This window comes from Rhinolophus ferrumequinum, chromosome 15, assembly GCF_004115265.2.
Source record: "Rhinolophus ferrumequinum isolate MPI-CBG mRhiFer1 chromosome 15, mRhiFer1_v1.p, whole genome shotgun sequence".
In the NCBI taxonomy this organism is placed as follows: domain Eukaryota; kingdom Metazoa; phylum Chordata; class Mammalia; order Chiroptera; family Rhinolophidae; genus Rhinolophus; species Rhinolophus ferrumequinum.
The window spans coordinates 46,578,032-46,599,355 of record NC_046298.1 but is presented as its reverse complement, the minus strand read 5'-3'; the positions used below and the strand labels follow the sequence as shown (position 1 = coordinate 46,599,355).

At 51.7% G+C, this 21,324-nt stretch overlaps 1 protein-coding gene across 1 annotated transcript in view; it reads right to left on the bottom strand.

Annotated features, from left to right (window-relative positions):
• Positions 1 to 46: 46 nt before the first annotated feature.
• The window catches only part of PPP2R1A (protein phosphatase 2 scaffold subunit Aalpha), a 30,965-nt gene continuing 9,687 nt past the window's right edge, over positions 47 to 21,324 (bottom strand). Inside the window, exons 3-15 of the mRNA XM_033127896.1 lie at positions 16,374 to 16,474; positions 12,066 to 12,298; positions 10,921 to 11,068; positions 10,658 to 10,813; positions 8,523 to 8,637; positions 8,346 to 8,416; positions 7,750 to 7,884; positions 5,482 to 5,655; positions 5,127 to 5,187; positions 4,282 to 4,436; positions 3,145 to 3,287; positions 642 to 733; positions 47 to 489 (exon numbers count right to left, since the gene is read on the bottom strand). Coding sequence (XP_032983787.1) covers positions 473 to 489; positions 642 to 733; positions 3,145 to 3,287; positions 4,282 to 4,436; positions 5,127 to 5,187; positions 5,482 to 5,655; positions 7,750 to 7,884; positions 8,346 to 8,416; positions 8,523 to 8,637; positions 10,658 to 10,813; positions 10,921 to 11,068; positions 12,066 to 12,298; positions 16,374 to 16,474 — 1,601 coding nt within the window. The 3' untranslated portion in view covers positions 47 to 472. The remainder of the gene's footprint in view (positions 490 to 641; positions 734 to 3,144; positions 3,288 to 4,281; positions 4,437 to 5,126; positions 5,188 to 5,481; positions 5,656 to 7,749; positions 7,885 to 8,345; positions 8,417 to 8,522; positions 8,638 to 10,657; positions 10,814 to 10,920; positions 11,069 to 12,065; positions 12,299 to 16,373; positions 16,475 to 21,324) is intronic.

Here is a 21,324-nt window from a genome sequence, read left to right as displayed (position 1 = left end):
GATGTGGAGCCCGTCCTCCATGCTAGTGACTAAGACCAGAAAACCAGCTATTTCTAGACCTTTATTTCTCTGTGAAAAGGGAAAAAAGGGGAACAAAATAAAAATAGCACAGTTGACACAAAAAAACCACTGGGGGGGGGGGAAGGGAGGAAGAAAGGGAAGTGGGGAAGTAGATGGGGCAGGGGTCCCCATGACAGCAGCAGAAGCCGGTGACCTGGGATGCTCACATCTGTCTCCTTTCCTCCCAGGACCGCCACCCTGTCCCACCCTGTGCCCCCCCAGCCCCTTGGGAGGTGGACAGTGAGGAGTTGGGCTCCCAGTCTGGGGGAGAGGAAGAACCGTGCCAAGGGAAGGGGCCTGGGGTCAGACCATGCACAGCAAGTGACAGCCAAAGGGCCCCCACTATCTCCCAAGGGAGGGGGTTTGAGGGAAGGGTGGACACCAGAGGTCGGCGTTGGCTCCTCTTTCAGCATCAGGCAAGAGACAGAACTGGGGGAACAGGAACAGGTGGGAGTCAGAACCACTGTTAGCCCCGCCCACAACCACTCCTACATCTTCCCCTGCCAGGAGCCACTGCTCCCAGGTCTCTCAGCTGAGCCATCCTTCCTCCCGCTGGGGTCTCCAAGTTCTCAAAGCCTTACCACTCAGGGCCTCCTGGGCAAAGTATTTGACGTCGACATCCTGGTCCTGGGTCAGCTTCTCTAGGATGGGCTTGACTTCACTCTGCAGCGTGCTGGGAGGGGAAGGCGAGGGAAAGGGTGAGCTGGGCAGGGCTGGGGGTATAAGGCAAGCAGAGGGCTCCCGGGCAAGAGGTGCACACAGACACAGGCATGCACACACACCAGGTCTCTGAGGCCAAGAACAGGCCCAGGGAGGTCTGGGAGTCACAGGGCCCACAGGTCTCTGAGGGGCGACAGAGGATGTATTTCATGGATTTCGCATTTTTACTGAGGCCTACTGGGATGAGGTGCGAACAGAGGTAAACCCGACACTCCTGGTTCTTGCCCATGAGGAGCCTGGGCCAGGAGACACAGACCCAAATGATGATCAGGAGCACAGGAGTGCCAAGTGCCAGAGAAGGCCTTGGCCCTGCAGGAGCCCAGGGCAACCTGTGTGCACTATAGTCAATAGTTCTGGGAAACGAAAGGGGCCTTCACAGAGGCACTAAAGGTGTGAAGTTGTGTTCTGGAACAGACGCCAAGAAAGACATCAGAGACCCTCCCAGATGACAGCTCCCACCCCCACATAACCACTGTTCTCATTGCTATCATCCAGATCTGTGTTGTCTGTTTTTGAATTTGATATAAATGAAATACGTTCCCTTGGCCATGTTTCTCCCCTATGTTGTTGAGTCAGGAGTGTTTGTTCATTACTGAACGGTCTTCCATTGTAAGAATAAACCACAACTTACCCACTGTCCCACTGTACTGCTGACAGGCACCTGGGTTGTTTCCATTTCAGGGATAATATGAATTAGGCTACCACAAACACTCTTCTGTTAAAAATAAACACTCATTTCTCTTGGATACACAGCCAGTAGTGGTCATGCCGGCTCACAGCGTGTAAGTACAACTAGCTTCACTAGATTCTACCAGCTTCCAAAGTGATTTTTTACCATTTACCATTTACAGCCCTGCCTGCAACGTACGAGAGCTCCAGCCCATCTACCAAGACTAAATGACAGTGAGCTTTTTCAGGTTTAGCCATTCTGGGGTGTTTTTATTTGTACTTTTCCGCTGGCCACTGATGTTGAGCACCGTGGCATATGCTTATTGTCTAGTATGTGGAGATCTTATCTATGTGCCTGCTCAAGTCTTTTTTTCCCCATCTCTTTCTTGGGGTTTCTTTGTCTTACTGATTTGCAGACAGTCTTCTGAATAAGTTGGTCCTGTCAGAAATAAGTATTCAAATACGTCCTCCCACTCAGCGGGCTTGCTATTTCACTCTCACAATGTTCTCTGGATGAAGTTCTTCACTTTACTGAGGGCAAACTTTTCAACCTTTTCCTGGGGTGAGCTATTCAACAAATCTGTGCCTACCGTAAGTCTTGAATATATTAACATATTTTCTGACATTTTCTTCTAGGATCGTGTTTTTCAGTCTTCTTGATTCTAGTCTGTTATCTCTAATTTGTTACATATTGAGGTGGAAAGTTTTTTTCCCCACATGCCTATCAAACTGACCCGTCTATGGAAAAGAGCTGCATTTCCTTTCCAGACTGCAGTGGCTTCAGCTGTTACATACTCACGGGTCTGTTTCTGTGCCTGATTCTGTCCCACTGGGCTACTGAGTATTGTGCCAACACCTCACTTTTTAATTACTGCACTGTCATAGTAACTCTTGGTATCTCGTAGGATAAATCTTCCAACTTTGTTCTTCTTTAGGATCACCTTGGCTATTTCAGATCTTTGCATTTCCATGTTAATTCTAGAATCGACCTGTCAATTTTCCACTGAAGAACCCGCTGACCTTGACTGAGATTATACTAAATCTACACTGAATTTGGGAACTGTCCCATCATAAATATTATATAGGTCTTCTTTAAGTTCTCCAAAGCAATGTTTCATAGTTTTCACTAGAGGTGTTACACATTTTTAATTTTATTCCTGGGTATTTAATGGTTTTGATGCAATTATAAATCACACACACACACACACACACACACACACACACACACAGAGAGACGGTGCCAAAAACCTGCATACACATTTTAAGAAAGGAAAGAACTGTATTAAAATTATGCTGATGGTAACGACTTTGAGCAACCTCTTGCAATTGTAGAAGTCAAATGTAACTTGTATTCATCTTTTGTTATCGGTGTATACTGACTATTACAATTTTAATAGTTTTTTCCTTTCCTAAAATGTGTATACTGTTTTTGGCAGCCTTTATACATACATTTGTATTTGTTAACTTAATTTTCTAATGATTTGTCGCTAGTATATATAGACCTGTCACCCTTTCTCCCTCACCCACTGTGTGAGGTAGGCCTTCTCAATTCTCATTCTACATCTAAATACACTGAGACCTTGGGCATGGGAGGAGACAAGCATGAAGAGTGGTGCTGGGCCTCAAACCCCAGGCTCTGCCTTCAAAGGTCAAAGATCAGGATGCCAAGAACCAAGAGGGCTGGCCCAGCCTCACCTGTTGTCCAGGATGGGCCCTATCTTCTGCAGGGACTTGGCCACGTTGAAGCGGACGTTGGCAACAGGGTCCCCAGCCATACGCAGCACCGTGGGCAGCATGTGCTTGGTGGTGATGTCCTGCCCACAGACCTCAGACAGCACCTGGGAGTCAGTGAGTGCACAGGGGTGACCATCCAAAGGTCCTGGCTAACTCCCATTTCCCACTTCCTGTGACTAGCCACCTCGGTGATGACTAGGCCTGAAGGTGAAGCTGAGCAATATGGGGACTCAGCCCTGGGTAACCCACCCTGGGGACAGTTTATTCCCCTGAAGTTCCCATCTCCCTTAACACCATCCGCACGTCACTATCTCCCTGCCCAGGAAACGCCCAGTCCAGGTGGTTTCCGTCCCATCTCCCCGTCCTCAGACGTCCCTTCCTTCTCTGCGGGTGGGTCTTGATCCCTAACCCCCAGGGTCCCTTCCTTAGTGCAGTGGTCTCCAAGGTGAGGAAGGGGAAGAAAAGATCAGAACATTTAGTTACATTTGTTTTTAAATGCCATCCTTTCATTTCTAGTTCTCTGTGTGGTTTACTGAGGTGACCAGAAAGGAGCACTTGCTTTGTATAACGTCCTGTCCTAAGCCTTATCCACGTACAGCCAGATGAATTGTCACAACCTGATGACTAGGGTACTGTGCTTGCCAGTACAGATCCTTTACAGGTGAGAAAACTGAAGCACTTAGCATTCAGGTCATTTTTTCCCAGGTCCAGAGCTGACATACGGCAATTAAAAACCAGGTCTGATTCTACAGCCTGCACAGTTAACCATTCCATCATAAGGAAATATACACACAAATGTGTGGGGACGGAGAGGGACCTCAGCAAGGTTTGGCAGTCATTGCTTCAAAAGGCCAAGTCTCCCTCACCCTGGGTTTCCCACCATGCAGGTCCCCACCCCCCAAAAGCCCTATGACTCTGACAGGGGGAGCCCCAACCTCTGGCCTGCAGCTCCCTAGGGACTCATCCCTGCAACCCCAGGTCCCCACCACATCCCCACTCCTAAGCCAGGTGTCTCCCTTGAGGACCCTGTGCCACTCCTCCTCTTCCAGGCACTCCCTGTTCTCAAGGACAAGCTGGTGGGCAGGTGGGGGTGCTCACATTTATGCAGAAGAGTGTAGTCATGCGGTGCAGGTAGTTGGGGTCCCCAGACATGGCCAAAACCTTGGGGATGATAGTGGCATGGGCCCACTCCTTTCCAAACTTCTCCACCAGCTTCTTCAGGTTGCTGGTGGCCGCCTCGCGGATAGCATAGACTGCAGACAGGCAAGGGGGAGGCAGGAATTCAGGAGGTGAAGGACTGATGCAGGGGTGGGGGGAATGGGGACAGTCACGCTCACTACTGCCTCTGAGCCCCCAGGTCCCAGGCCACAGGTGAACCAGGAGCTCCAGAGGATGAAAGCGCTCTCTACGCGCGAGCTGTAAGCTTTACTTTTCATGCAATATCCTCTCAACAGCTCCAAGACACAGGTTCTAGTATTGGTCTCACTTTACAGAGAGGCAAAAGGGCTCCAAGAAGTTATGTACCCAAGCAAATGATTTAGTACCACCTGGAACAATGCTTGAGACAGATGAAAGTTAACTTTTATTTTTATCACTCTAGTGAAAGCAATGAGCATTTCTCACAATGGCCCTGAAACACTAGGATAAGAAGTCCCATATTCACAGGAGTGTGACCAGGAGGTGGGATTCAAACCCAGGACTGGGTGCTCGGCGGCCCCCGGACTCTCCACTCTCCCAGGCATTCCCTGGGTGATCTGTTTTGTCTCCCTCCTACCGTATACTTCTCCGGGATTCTAAAAAGCAAGGGAATTGGTCCACATGTGCATCTGGTGCCACGGGAGATGACTCCAGCCTCCACCACTCTCTGCACCAGTCCCAGCCAATCTGCCACCCATCCTTCCTGGAGCCCCGATCTCCTCCCCCAGCCCGCTGGGGGTACTCACCGTGGTCCACAAGCCAGGCCATGCACAAGGAGTTGAGTTTTTCATCAAAGAACTCCACCCCCTGCAGGAGAAAAGGACGTTAGGGATTAGGAAGACTGGGTAGTTTTCAGCAAAGCCCCACCCCCAAACAGACACAGACACAAACAGCCTCTTCTCAACTTCACCCGAGTGGCTCCTTTCCCCTTCTCTTTCTAATCGAGTTCCATTTATCTCTTAGGGCCCATGTCCTACGTCACTCCCCAGACAGTCCTCCCAGCCCGCAGTTACCCGGCACAGCTGGTCAGACTGCGCGATGACTAGACCCTGGCAGTACCTCCCTGGGGCAGCGTGCCTGACCCCTGGCCTCCTCACTCACCAGCTGCCCAGCCAGCAGGGGCATGTACTCAATGATGGCCAGCCGCACCCGCCACTTGGCATCTTCAGCCAGCTCCACGATGGCGGGCAGCAGGGACTGGGACAGCTGCCGGATGCCGATCACCTCGTTGACGCAGTCCAGGTTGGAGATGATGTTCAGCCGCACCTCCGGGCACTGAGGAGAGAGAGGACGGGAGGGTTCTGTGAGAATGCACTGCACACGGCACCCGAGCCAGCACCGACGGTAACAAACACCTCCTGAGGACCTACTACTACTGCCCAAGGCCAGCTCCCGGGCCTGGGCACACAGCAGAGGCACATGCAAAACAAACAACATGGATTATCAAGTGAAATAGCTTTTCCAATCTTGTAACCGAGCACAAGAAATGTTTAGCCATTGTGAAGAACTTGCAGGAATCAGTGCGAAAATATGGAGCCCTGGAAAAAAGAGATGTAATAATCCCAGTCTGTTTGCTAGCTGAGCCCTGTGGCATGCGACTTAACCTGTCTGGACATCAACTGTGACATGGAGCCACCCATCTAACCTCAATGGGTGGTTGAGGCTATTAAAGTGCCTGCCCCGCGTCTGATCTACAAAGGGCTTAACACGTGCGAGCTTATTCTCATTTCTATGACCTGTGTTCTCTCTGCTAGTCTCCGAGCACGTCTCATTCATCCTTCTGTCTCCAGTACCCAGCAGTCTTAGGTGCTCAGTACATTTCTGCTGAAAGAATGAACAATGGAATAACTGCCTGTTGACTACCATTGAGTACTGACTTACAATGCATACACGCACACCTCACCTACTTCCAGAAAGCATGTGAAGCCACTTCTAAGAAAAGGTACATCATCAATACAATCACTTCTTGTTAATTAAACAGGAGCCCTACTAGATGGTTGTCCTATGTCACGTATTCCCGGATAGCACACACCACCGGCTCATCCTTTCTACCTTGAACCAAGTAAGAAATGAATCGTGAACCAAGTAGCCAGAGTGCAGTGCAGTTGAGGGACACTCAGAAGGCTTGGTTTGTTCACACTCCACACATCCCAAAGGACTGGCCCTTGCCCGGCTCCTGGGAGATGACCTCGAAGCCCCTGGAATATCCTGCGTGGTAAGAGCGCTGTTTACCTGGGGCCTCGGGCCCTGCCTGGTAGACAATGCCAATAACTTGATTATGATGGGGGCCCAGGGCCAGCAGTCTCAGTTTGAGCTCTGAAGGGGCTGGGGACAGAGAACTTATGGTCAGCCATGTGGGTGGCTCCATTCCAGGCCTATGCGACTAATCCCCAATAAAATTCCTGGAAACCCAGGTTCGGTGAGCTTCCCTGGTTGGCAGTACTTCGTGGGTGGTGTCATACGCCATTAGTGGGAGATTTAAGTGCTGTCCATGTGACCCCACTGGGAGAGGACAACTGGTGACCCTGCACCTCCCTGGCTGCTGCACTTCCATCTTTCTTTGACACTAGCCACGGGGCTCCTTCCTGACACCCACATCTACTCCAGCTCCTCCCTCCATGCAGATTCGAACCCACACTCTTTCCTTGGCTGTCACCTATTACGTGACCTCTCTAGCCATCGCCCAGTGCTCTCTCGTCTTCTGTACTCCAAACCAACTAAGCAGCTAGGGGTGCTCATGGGACTGGCTCTGGTCAATGTTTCTACGGGGTTTGAGCAGGCTGATGGGTGCCCTCTTTTGGCCTTTGCTCAGCGGACCAGGCCTGCTGCTGTCTGTGCCTTCCCTTCATGCTGGCCGGGAGGTGGTGAAAATCAGCAGCGCCTCAGAACCGGAGGACACTGAGGCAAGCATGGCTAACCCTTGTCGTAGGGTCTGCCCACCCATGGACTACTGTGAGAAATAATTCTTTCTTATTTAGACCAGTGTATTTTGGGGTCTCTATTAAAGCCTCTTGGCCTAACTGTAATAAACATAAAGATATCACACTGTCTATATGATCATGGAATCATGGCATCACCTTCTGTCTCTCTCTACTTCCAGTCCCTAAAGGTCTCTGAGGATCAAAACTGCCTGTATTTTTTGGGTATCCCTGATGCCCAAGAAAAGGACCAGCACATAAGGGCACACAAGACTACTGCCTAACAAACGAGTGAGGGACTGTACAGTCCATCGTGCCGATAAACACTCAACTTACTGGAGAGCTAGGTGTCTGTGGAGATTCTAGGAGATTCCTGGCCTGTGTGGGAAAGCAGCTGACCCAGCGGGTACCTCTGCAAATCCAGGGCTCAGAGCCTACGCGGAGCTCTTACCTCATCCTTCAGCTGAGCCAGGAAGAGGGGCAGGAGGTGCTCGATGGTGTTGTCTTTGCCCAGGATGGGAGAGAGGCCCATGATGACCGAGGCCAGGGCTGACTTGACGTGTTGGTTGGCGTCTGACACCAGCTCCTGGGAGGGAGAAGGAAGGGGGAGCCACAGTTAGCAGTGGCCAGGTATGCTCCAAGTCCTACGAAGCCTCAGCCACAGCCTGCTTTTGCCCTTGTCATTCATGGAGCAGGGGATGGCTTACACTACAGAGAGAACTGTGGTTCCTTATATGTCCCACCTGCTTTGAGTTCAATGACCCCCGCACCGGCAGCCTCTACCACAATCCCAAAGCTTTCTGGATGAGAGGACTCAGGGACCTTTGAGGGGGAAGCACTCCCACCTGCAAGCTCAGCCCCTAGCCTCAGACTTTGCCTGTACTCAGGACCCCCCCCCCCCCCACACACACACACTTCAAGCACAAGGCTGCCAGGTCCTAGAAGGCCGGGAACGCAGTTTACACCTGGCTGTCCCTAGAGCCCCATCTACCCCTTCTTTTTGGCAGGCTCAAGTCTGCCCCATTCCTCCCGCCAGGTCCCCGTCACCTTGATGCAGGGCAAGATCTGGGTCATGATCACATTCTCCCGGCAGTCAGCTGAGAGATTCTCACAGAACTCTGTAGATGGGGGAAGGGAGGCAGCGGGAGGTGAGACCTGATGTCTTGGTTCCACCTCAGCCCCTTGGACACCCACCCGCTTGCTGTTCTGGTCGCCAGCACCAACCTTTGACCTTGTGGGAGGCTGCGGCCCTCACCTCGGCCTCACAGTCTTTCATTAGGTTCTGGAAGGCGGGGACCAGATCCGTCTTGGTGATCTCAGGCCCCACAGCTTTCTGGAGCTGCAGAAAAGGTGGCAGGGGAATGAGAGGGCTTGGCAGGTACTCGAGGCGAAAGAGACCAAATTCAAAATTAAAGGCATCAGAATTAGGGGCAAGAGCATGGCCCTTGGAATCACAGCTGAGATCTAATGCCAGCATCATGGGGTGACCCCGGAAAAGTGTCTGAGCCTCGGTTTCCTCACTGTGCGGTGCCGAGTTGGGCTGGGTAGGGCTATAATCACAGGTGTGACTCTGCAGTCCAACTGTCTGGCTCAAATTCTTACTCTTACTTACCAACTGTTTGACCTTGGACGAGTCACTTTACATCTCTGATCTTATTTCCAGAAAAGCAAAATGAGGACTGCTAAGGTACCTACCAAGTGGTGGTGGTACCTGCGTTAAAAACGACAATAGACCTCCATACTGCTCAGCCTGTTTGGGCCAGGCTTTCTTTTACCTGATCAAAAAACATTCTGATGATACAGTAGTTCTCACTTTGATTTATGTAGGGCCTAGTGCTATCCTGGCCAAATGTTGCCTTGTCTTCACATAACAAATATTTACTGAGTGTCTACTGTGTGCCAAGCAATGTTTTAAAAGCCTAATGTCCCTGCCCACATGGAGCTTTTATCTAAACCCTAGTGTAAGCCAGGTCATGCTGTCCAAGAGCCAAGGATGGGAAGACTCCTCCGTCACCATGGCACCGAGGCTCCCGGACACAGCCATGCCCTGCTAACACTTGCATAGTGAAAATGGATGGGCCTCAGAAATGCCATCCAGAGGCTCCGAGTGCTTCCCCACACCAGAGGAAAAATGCATCATCACGGGAAGAGGGAGCCACAGGGCAGAATGGCGCCGAGGCCTCTCTGATCAGACCCTGCCCATCTCTCCTGCTTTTCTCTCATGGGCCCCCCAAGAGCCAGCCCTGAATGTTCCCATTTGCGCTGGCTCTCTCCTCCCTGGGTCCTTTGCACATGCTGCCCTTTTGCTAGATCACAGTTCCTACCCCAGCTCTCACCCCCTCATCTAGAACCAGCTACAGCACCGCCTCCTCTCCTCACATACGCCTCCACCCCACGTACGCCTGCCGGCCCCGGCACGCGACACCTGGCTGCTAAGTTTATCTCACTGGACCTTCTCAGGCCGCCCGCTCCTTGAAGGTTGGGAACGTGTGGAATTCACAGCATGCCCAGCACCTAGCGAAGAGCTGAGGCTCCACAAACATGTTGGAGGCACAAGCAAATTTGGGTCCTCGTGGAAAGAGCATTGTCCTAGGAGTTAGAGATGTGGGATCTTGTCCCCATTCTGCCTGCCTGGTGCTGTCACTCTGACCAGTCAAACTTTTGGGCGGGGTGATGGGCTAAACTGAGTGCCACCCCAAGATTCATGTTGAAGTCCTTACCACCTAGTACATCAGTATGTGACTGTATTTGAAGACAGGGTCTTTAAAGAGTTGATTAAAGTGCAACGAGGTCATTGGGGTAGGCCCTGGTCCAAAAGGGCTGGGGTCCTTATAAGGGGAGATTGGGACACAGACATGCAGAGGAAAGACCGTGTGAAGACATGGGGAGAAGACAGCCGAGGAGAGCGGCTGCAGAAAATCCACCCCGGGGACTTCTAGCCTCCAGGACTGTAAAGAAGTACAGTACACCCAGTGTGTGCTACTTTGCTATTACAGCCCCAGCCAACCCACAGCCTACATCAACCCTTCTGTCAAAGGGGAGAACGTTAGTTAGATTAGATCAGGAACACACACGTGCTACCCTTCTCTGCTCCTGGGGCATTCTCTCCCACAGAACTTGACCCTCAGAACTCAGAACCCTTCTCAACACAGCACTTCAATTTGCCACTATCAACCAACCAGGGTTGGCATGTGAAGTAAGGTCCTCCTGGATATCAAAGATCCCGGAGTCCACTGGATGGCACCAGCCCCCAACCCACAGTGCCCCGCCTCTTCCCCAGCTCCTATATGGGCCCACCCCTTCCACTGAGGGCCTCAGTTTTCCTATCTGTGAGACACTATCAATGTTCCCTCACCTACCTCTGTGAACTTGTCGGCCACCATATATCGGACACGCCAGGACTTATCCTCAGCAGCCTGGCGCAGGGTGGGCATCACCAGGGCCTCCAGGTCCTCCTGGGGCAGGAGTTGAGCGATATTCACGCATGCCTCCACCGCCAGCAGCCGCACCGAGTCCTGGGGAGAGGGTCGGAGCAGGGAGAGGGCAGCAGATGCCTGGTTAGCGCTGAGAGTCCCTTTCAGACGCCAGGTCTGGCAGTGGGAGGGCGGGGAACAGAACCCACCTGCTCATCAGAAGCCAGGTTGGAGAACATGGGGATGATCTCACTCTTGACGTTGTCCAGCTCCAGCACCTTGGCGAATTCCCCCAGCTTGGAGGCTGCGGCCCGCCGCACCATGGGGGTGTCGTCTGAGCACAGGTTCCGGAAGTACCTAGGGGTCGGGATGGGCTCAGAAGGAATCGCTGGGAACCCAGGGCAGCAGGCAGTGTGGCAGAGAGGAATACGCACAGTCTCTGCTTTGCCTGGTGGCCTTGGGCAAATGATGACACCACTCTGCGTCTTCCCAGGCCTGTATAATGGAGCTGATAGTGATAGTACCTATTCCATAGGGTCATCGTGAGGTTTCACTGAGATGACGTGTGTGAGCACAGAACAGCCTGCCTACACATAATAAGTCTATAGGGAACGGTAAGTGCTGATCATGTTATAATGACCACATAAAACTGCTTACTGAGACGGTGGTCTGGGGCCAAAGATTTAACTTTTCAGCAGCAACTGCTCCAGATGGAGAAGCAGGGGCCGAACACAGATCTCCAATCACATGTGGGTCGTGCAGACCAGTGTTCTGGATGAGCAAGGGCTCAGGGCCTGGGCTGGCTGCTCAATAATCGAAGTTGGTGGATGGACAGAAGTCCAGAGTGAGGGGAAGAAACACATGTTAACGGGACACTAATCCCATCAAAACATTTTCATCCATTCTTCCGGAGGCAAGTCTTGCATACAAGGAATTCCCTGGGGTACCATGCCAACGGGGAGGAAGGTGGAGGAGGCCGAACCAAGACAGTGTATCTGCTGAAGGTTCTGGACCTGGGGCAGGCCTAAGATAGCACTCCAGAGGACTTGTTGAGAACTTGTATGTGCCAGGTACTGTTCTAAGCACTTTACGTGTGGTAATTCTTTTAAATCCTCACAACCAATGGGAGGAAGGAACTATCACTATCTCCATTTCCTAAATGAGCAAAAGAGCACCTAGACTGGAGACAAGGCCCTTAGTGACACAGCCTCTCCAAGGAGTGTGAAGGGGGTAGAGGGCTCGGAGAGCTCCAGGGTGTCTGGGACCTGGGGAGCCCTAAAGGGGATGAGGCTTGAGAGAAGGGGACCAAGCTGAAGGGAGGCTGAGCTTCTCAGGGCCAGGGGCTGGGACTCACTGTCGAAGTTCTGCCTTAACGGCACTGGACACGCGGGGGTAGCAGACGGAGAAGAGGCCGCAGGCCGAGGTGCGGGAGGTGAACCAGTCGCCGCCCGCCAGCCGCTTCACCAGTGGCACGAAATGGGCCTCCAGGTCGGAGGGCGAGTGCTCGTGCGAGATGGCCCGCAAGGACTCCACTGCCTTGTCTCGCACCACTGTCTCCTCCACCGTAGCCAGCGATTCCAGGGGTGGCTGTGGCACAGAGTGCGAGGTCACTGGACAGCTCTCTCCCCATCACCCCCAGCCCCGGAACACTACCCGGAGCCCCTTCATGGATTCATTTCCTCCGAGACATCTTCTTGATCACCCCATTCCAGCCTTCACCCACCGTGCCTTCCCTGAAGAGCCACAATGAACCTCGATTAGAGGTCCTTGAAAGAGCTTCAGTGGGGTGGGTCCATGAACCTCAAAATTATACATGTCACTTTCTGAGCAGAGGGCCACAGCTGTCACAAGCTTTTCAAAGTGCAATAATCATCACTGACATCGATTGGAGCATGGCCACTGTGTCACACAGCTCTGGGGGTGCTGGTTTTAACTGACTCCTATGAAGTATGCCCTGTTCCTGTCCTCACTTTAAAGAGGGAACTGAGGCACCGAGAGGCTAAGCAACTTGCCCAGGCTAGTAAGAGCTACACGCCAGGATCTAAACCAAATCACCTGGCTCCGGGGCCTCCAAGGGTCCAAAAGCACAGCTGTGGTTTCTGACAGTGACTGCATCAGGGGCTCACATTAGTGGGGGACCCTGGCGCTCGTGACTGCGTACTGGTTTGTTAGTATGAAGCCTGGAGGGACACCTGATTGGCTCTCCGTTATTTCTCCAGAGCCCAGCAGAGCTCCTAGCACAGGGCAGAACTCAGTAATCACTGACCGAGGATGACTCCATCCATCCTAACCCGTTCAAATAAAAGTATGGAGGTTTGCAGCCTGAAGTCCAGCTTGGCCTGACAGGTAGAAGGCAGAAAGAAATCACAAAGGGAAGGGCTGCCAGGGCTCAGACAGGTAACAGAATGAAGCACTGAGCAAAGGTGACAGGTGGGGACAGCAGAAAGCAGCATGTGGCCAGCCTAGGGAGGACAGCAGCTTCCCAGCTCATCACCGTCTCCAGAGGGGAACACAGCTGCTAAAAGCAAATCCGGTTTTCCAAAAGCTGCCAAAAGGGCCAGGTTTCTATATGTGAAAAATCTCACTGAACACGTTATTACAATATGGATGGACCTTGACAACATCATGCTAAATGAAATAAGCCAGTCACAAAAGACCACACGCCGTACGACTCCTGTACATGAGGTACCCAGAGTAACCAGATTCACAGAAGGCAGAATGGTGCTTGCTGAGAGCAGGGCTTGGGGGGAGGCGGAGGCGAGTTAGTGCTTAATGGGGGCAGAGTTTCAGTTTGAGAAAATGAAAAAGATCTGGAGATGGATGGTGGCGATGACTGCAACAAAATGTACTTATGCCACAAAACTGCACACTTAAAACATGGTAAAATGGTTAATGTTATGTTTATTTTACCATAATAAGAAAGTTTAAAAAAAAGAATTTTTAAAAATTCCTTTTTACAAAAGGTTGGCAATGACTCGAAGGTAACACTATGCTGCCCTGGGGACCCCCGGTGAGGCCTCCGTCGTAGGGTCATGCTATCTGTCATAGGGTTTTGGGTTCAGGATCGGCTCACGGGGGTCCCGTGGGAGGTGTGGTGTCACTGGGCTCTGCGAGGACTAGCACACAGATGCATTCCATCAGTATTTACCGAGTCACTGTACGTGGAACTTAGGGTAATCTGTCCTCATAGCAGGCCTGGGGACCGAGGCAGAACTGTAGGTATGTCACCCAAGGGTCTGGGCCCCAGGGGGTCACTGCAGGGACAGGTTCCCGTAGGCCAGTGCCCAGACCGCCCATAGCAGGCTCACCTGGAAGGCCTCTCCCAGCACACACCTGAAGAAGCGGGATCGGGGGCGGGGCCCATGAAGGTGTGTGTGCAGGACACACCAAGTGGTGTTTTGGCACAGTGAAGACCGAGGGGCCTTCTGTGACGGATGGAGGGCAGGGTTCTCCAACGTGAGACTATGCTGGAGAGGGGGAGAGGTGTGAACCTCCTAAAATCATCTGTTCTCTCATGAGGAGAGGATCCGGCCGGAGTTCTTGTTACTCTCAAAGGGATCCACCATTCCAACAGGGTGAAGAGCTGTTGATACAGAAATAGTCCTGTCGCTGAAGCCACATGGGTCCCTGCGAAATCAACTCTATTTCACCATAGCAGAGGCCGAGGGCCGGGTCAGGCCTGACGCACCTCTGGGTTCCCACAACCCACAGTCCTGGCTCATGTGTGTGGAATGAACAAATTGCACAACAGCCGTTTTCCATTTCTCCTAACTTGTCAAAATCCAGCGTAACTGCCCCATCTTCCGGGAGGCCTTCTTTGACAGCTCTCCATCCCACCTAAACTGGGTTAGGTGTGTCCTCTGGGCTCTAAGGGCCCCAGCTTCCCACTTTCCCAGCTCTGACCAGCTTGTGGAGCAACTGGAGGAGAGGTAGTGGTTGAGGCAGGAGCCTGGATTCAAATCCTGGCCCTGGCTCTGTCTCTTCCCAGCTCAGGCAATTCACTTAAAGCAGCCTGTGCCTCAGTTCCTCACGTGTGTACTGGGGCTAACATCAGCGTGTGTCTCACACGGGTGCTGTGGGACGCGATGGATTACTGTGCCTCGGGCACCTGGAACATACCCTGCGAGAGCTGACTCATCTCCAGGTTCCCAGCCTGCCCGGCCCAGAGGGCCCAGGATATGTCCGCTGGCTGACATGAAAGCCACTGACACCAGTCCCAGTGGGGGTGGGATGACTGGGGTTCCCCTCGCTGAGAGTGTTCTGTCAGAAGACACTGCGCTGGTGGGGGAAGGACCCCTAGGTTCCAGTGCCAGCTCCCCAGTGAGCCAGAGTCCCCACCCTGTCTGCGAGCCCTGAGAGTCTTAGCAGTGTTTTCTGCGTGAGTCCTCTGACAAGCTGCTGAAAGCTAGGAACTCTCTCCTCAGAAAAACTGACAAATGGCCAGGGCTGCACATTGTACATGAAGTTCGAGGGACCCGTTTCAGGATAGTCCCCAGATCGCACGGTCCTCATGCTAAGCAGCCACGTTCTGTGTAAAATGTAAACGATCTCATCTACAACTTTCTGTGTGTATGCACACACAAATTATACACATACGCACAGATGAAAGCTCAGATAACAGCAATGAATGAATGGCAATTCTCAGTTCCTTAGATTTAACGCTGTTTGGGAAAAAACAAACTACCATATTTGCTGAAATCCAAGATCCCAATGATTATAAGCAGCACATTATTTTATATACCACAAAAGAAAGGCTGCTGACAAAACTTGTAAGACACCATTAAATGTGGAGGCCAAAGTATGAAGTGTGTCTTCAGAAGCAATGAAATACAGGATTATTGGGAAAAAAGGCAGGCGCAGTGCCCCAGGTGTCTGAGGACCAGAGAAAACCAAGGGCCGGGGCCACCTCTAAGGCTCTTTCTTCCCAAATCACAGGACTAGAGTCCTCCCTTCTCTTCTCCCCATCAGCAGTTACTGTTAGTATCTGACCCACCTCTGTGTCCCGGCCATCACCCAGCATAGGCTCAGACAGGCAGGCAATGGGGTAGGGGCCTTGGGAGAGTCAAACGGACACACCTGGAATCCCAGCTCTGCCACTTACTAGCCATGTGACCTTGGACAAGATGCTCAACCTCTCAGCGCTCCAGGTGGCTCATCTGTAAAAAGGGAACCCTCCCTACCTCAAAGGATGGGCATGACTGCATAACATACAGTACCATGACAATCGCAGCTAATCCCTGTTAGTAGTTACTATGTGCTAAGTACTATGCTAAGAGCTTCCTAAGTCGATTATAAAGATGGGTTTTAATGACTCCCAGTTGAGGAAAGGACAGCACAGAGAGGTTAAGTAACTCTTCTAAGTCACACAGCAAGTAAGTAGAAGCCAGCCTGACTTCCAACACAAAGCCCTATATGTAGAATGCCTGGTGGGGACTGGCACCGGTCAGGCAGGTGCCCAGTGACGGTAAGACAACTGCATTTTCAGTATCGCTGCATTGAACACAACTACTGACTTGCTGGATTAAAGTGGATGTCCAAGGCCGATCTGTTCTTAGGTGACCCCCAGCCCTTCCTACTTTCCCCTCCCTGCCCCTGGCTGGCAGAACCATGGGTTTGACCCCTTAGGGACGAACAAGGGGACCTCCCCACCTTCCAGACTCACCAGCAGGCAGTGCACGTACTCGGGGCCTCCCACCAGAGTGGTGAAGGTTCCCAGCTGTTCCGCCAGGGCCAACAGGACCTCATCCTCATCGTAGATGGTGTCTGTGGGACCAAGACAGATTCTGTTGCAGTCCCATCCGAAGACTGACCCCAGTCCCTCAGTAACCCAAGCTGGGAACAAGCAGCCTCACTCCACTTCCTCAAATTGTCAATGCGCATAGCTCCCCCACCCTGCACCTGGGCTGGCACAGAGCTCAAGGCACAGGCCCAGGTCGGATGACAGAGCACCCAAGTCCCACTTTTGCCCTTTACAAGGTGTGGGACGCTGGTGAGTGAGACCACCCCGCTGAGACAATGCTGCTTGCTCATCGTCTCTCTACCTCTCAGCGAGGTTAAGCGAGGAGCAAACGGAGCACGTGTCTGAGCGCAGAGCCCAGTACACCAGAGCTTTTCCTGTGGTCCAGCGCCCACCCTCAGCACCGTTCTCTCTGCCAGGAACTTTCCTTTCGGCCTGAGAAATTCTTCTCCATCTTTCGAGACTCAGTTCAGCTACTGCTTCTTGCAAGAGTTCCTGATTACACCAGGGCAGGTCCTGTCTCTGGGCTCCCTCCCCCAATGCCACCTGTATCAGAGTCCTTGTCATAAGAGTCCAGGACGGCTCTTCTCTGTGTCCCAGTTCCCGCCAGGGAGTGCAGAGGGAGCCCAATCCGGGTTTGCTGAACGAATGCCAGTGTGAGGCAAGATGCTGTCCTGATGCTAAATCTGAAGGCCTTTCTTTCTCCTCCAGCTCCACCCTCTCTTCCCCAAGGAGGTGGGAAGTGCTGACTTCCACGTCAGAAGATGCTGACACCCCCAGCGTCTATGCTAGCATTGAAACTTCCCGAGTTTAAGTCAGGCCTATAGCAATCCAGCCAAACGACACTTCCTAGGCTCCCCTGCAGCCAGTGTGGCCACATGACCATGCTCTGGCCAATGGCGTGTGAGTGGAAGTGAATTCAAGCTCTGGGTCACCTCCTTACCAGAACCTCTCATGGTGTCATCACCATCACCCCCATCTTGTGGTGGGTTCAAATCCTGCTCTACCATTGGTTGGTTGTGGGCAAATCAGCCTCTCTGAGCCTGTTTTCTCGCCCCCACAATCACAACAATAGGGCTGTTCTTCAACTGAAGGGAAAAACGCTTTCTGTGAGGAGCTGGGCACGGGGCCAGGCACGAGTCAGTGCTCCAGCCTCTTCCTGCAGTAAAGCTGGGGAACAGCCCCAGAGCCACACTCCCCAGCTCAGGTCAGTCTCCGCGGCTCCCTCTGTCCACAGTCAGCGTCACCCTCCTGTTTTCCTGCCCATCTCCTAGACACCTTATGAATCCCCAACCTGTATCCAACCCAGTCGCCACTCCAGACTCCCTGGCCGATCCGTGTTCCCAGGAACTGCCAGCACCTCGCCTTTCTACCATTCCCACTTCCACAGAACCAACTTCCCGGCCTCCTGTCCCCTGGCCTCAAAGGCCTGGGCCTTCTCCATCCCCACGTCTCTGACCCAGACCTGTCCCCTCCATCCTAATATCCTCTGATCACTACCACCTCTTGCTGGGTGACTGCAACAGCTTCCTAACTGGCTTTTCTGCTTCCGCCCTTGCCCCTAAACCACCTGGCTCCTCTCGAATCCAGAGTGACCCTTTCAGAGCGTAAAGGAAATCACGAGACTCCCCTACCTCAATTTTCACGTGGTTTTGGATATCAAGATCCCACGCAGTGTGGCCACTGCACTCCTCCAAACTCATGTCCTTCTTTCATTCTTCCTCAGACACTGTGCCCACCCAACCCACAGCTGCCACACCAAGCACATGCCTGCCTCCCCCGCTGCCTGGAACACTCCCCTCTGATTCGTATGTGGCTCCATTTCATTCAGGTCCCACGCCCAGGAGGACCGACCCAAATGCCCACTGTCACAGCCCTTAGCCTTCCTCCCACTTCACCCCTCTCTGCCTTCATCACTGACTACCTAGTCCGGCGACTGGAACAGAGCTCTGTGAAGACAGAAACTTTGATTTATTCTTTATCTTCTCCAGACCTACACACAGCACGTAGGGGTTGTGCATTAGACATTAATGGAATAAATATGCCTTTAAATAGCCTACTAAAAAGACTGTTTTTAAGTATACTATGAATTAGCTTAACCAAACCCAGACCTTTTAAACTGGAAATACTCTTTTCTGAACTTGAAGAGATATCAGGGCCTAACAGCAGATATCAAGCTACTCTTGTATTCAGATAACAAACCACGAGGTGTGTTCAGGGCAAACCTGGGATTTCTGAGCAGTTTCCATTAGTGTTTACCTGAGTCCGAATCTTTAAATGGAAGGTTACGTTGCAGCCCAGCGATAGACACACAGATGACCTGACTCACCTTGGAACCCACCCAATATGTCTCACAAATTATGGCCCTAAATCACCAACACTGGTCTCTTTGACAACGTGGGGACATTACATGGTAATCTCCTGTCATAACACTGATTCTGAATGTTATGTAGGTGTGAACTCAGAAAATGCTTTGAGCTTGTTCTGTCTGAAACAATATCAGCTTTCTGGAAAGACACTGCGTATCTGCCATGTGCTATTCTGAACATTTTGCAATTTCTTGAAGCCCAAAGCAAAGAAAATCTGAAGTCACTTGGGACTACAATAGCTCAAAAAAAACTTTCTCTTGAATTATTGGCTCTTCTCCAATCTTGTGGCTCCCACATACTCTGTCCCCCACAGCTCCTCATAGCTGAGTATTGGTATACGTGGACTACAAAGGAATAAACATAACACACATTCAACTCACTGAATCTTCACAATGGCCCTAATTTGTGTTACATGGTTATTCCCATTTTACAGACGAGATAATGAAACATGCCCAGGCTGGGACTGAACCTAGACCGTCTAACCCCAGGGTCCCTGCTCTTAGCCGCTGTCTCCTAAGTCCATGTCCTGCCTCCGGCCTTCTTTCGCCCACCCTACCCCTCAACACAATTCTGCATGCATGTTAGGTTGATTTTTCTATACCTCACACCCCAACCTCCACCAGCTACCGTGTTTCCCTGAAAATAACACTTACCCTGAAAATAAGCCCCAGTTAAGATCTCAGCCAGACGGATGCATTTAGTACGTTATGACGATGTTCCAGAAGACGACATGACTGTATTTGAACAAATGTGGATTGTTGTACGTGAAAAAAATAAGACATCCCTTGAAAATAAGCCCTAATGGAGCAAAAATTAATATAAGACCCGGTCTTATTTTCGGGGAAACACGGTATCCACAATGGCTGCCCTGCCTTCATCTATTGGATTAAACCCAAACTGTCACCTGGCACTCAATACCAGCAAAATCCAACCCGCCACCACCCACCCACCCCTGTGCCTCTTCCTTGGTGAATCGCCATGTTCAATCCTGCTTCCTTTGCTGTTTCCTCCTGCTGCCTTCCCTCCCCAGGCTGCCTTCTCCACTATCTTGTTACAGAATAGCCAGCAGCACGTACCAAGTGTTTTCTATGGACCAGGCTCTGTGTGGAGCCCTTAGTCCTCCAACAACCCTATGAGTTAGGTCCTACTCTTACACCCCTTTACAGACAAGGGGACTGAGGCAGGCAGGTGGGGTGGCTCACGCAGGTTTGTCTAGCAGGATGGTGGCACGGCTGGGTTTCAGACCCATGTCCCTCCAACTTTTTTTCTCTCTACAAATTTTTAACCACTTAGTTTCACTGCCGTGCCACCCCCTGGCCCCCTGGCCTCCGAAGTTACCCGTCTCAGCATTTGGAAGCTTTCAAGTCTCTCCAACAGTTCACCCGTAGAATCCACTGGTTTGGGGCCATCTGCTCAGTGTCACCTGTGCAGATGCCATCTCCTCACGTGGCGCTCAGATGCAGATATGCAGGTGCTCCTCAGTCACAGCTGTGTCACTGTGGCCAAGTCCCTGAACCTCTTTAGGCCTTAATTTCTCCACCTGTCTAATGAGGAAGAGGCGACAAGCTCCGCTTCTTCCTCCCCAGGACTGTCACTAGGTCCAGGCGAGAGGATTAGATACGAAAGAGTTCATTAGTGACAAAGCACTGTGTGACTCTGAGGCTTTCCTTGCAATTACAATTAGTATAAAGTACGAAGTCCAAGTAAGAATCACGAGAATAGAGAACTTACTAGTAACTGGTGTCACGCATTGTGCTAAGTGCTGTGCATACATTTTCAGACAGGACTGCGTAAGACAGAGGACAGGAGACTCACTAACACTTATGCAGCACTTGCCACATGCTGGGCACCCTTACAGCACTTTCCATCTTAGTTCATCTAGTCTTCCTTTCAGATTATACTATTATGTTCATTTCACACATATAGAATCGGAGGCAGGCAGATGTGAAATACCTTGCCCGAGGTGACACAGCTAGAAAGTGGCAGCATTTGGAGTTCAATCCAGGTAGTTGGGACCCCAAGGCATTACCCAATGCTGTGAGTTTGGAACCAGAATGACTAGATAAATATCCCCTCTGGGTTACCTCCTCACTGGGTGCCCTCAGGCAAGGTAAGTTACTGCAGCTCTTCAAGCTGCAGTGTCCTCACCAGTAGTCTTACTCCCCTAGGAAGTGCTGCGGGAGTAACTCAGGTAACGCTGGTGACTCACACCTACTGAGCGCAGGCACTGGTCTGAGGAGCCTGGGCATGAACTCGGGCCTCACAGGAAGGGCTTAGGACACTGCCTGGCACATGGCGGGCAGACAGAAGTATTAGTGGTTATTATTTAATGCTCACATTAATGCTACCGTGCCTGGATAATCACCCCATTTTATACATAAAAACTACACGGGCAGAGCAGCAAGCAACACTTAAAGTCACCAGCTTTTCACGGTTGGAGCCGCGGCTCCACCTGGCGCTGCCTGCCTCCAGACCCCTTACCCAATCCAGGCCCCTAACATTCCAGA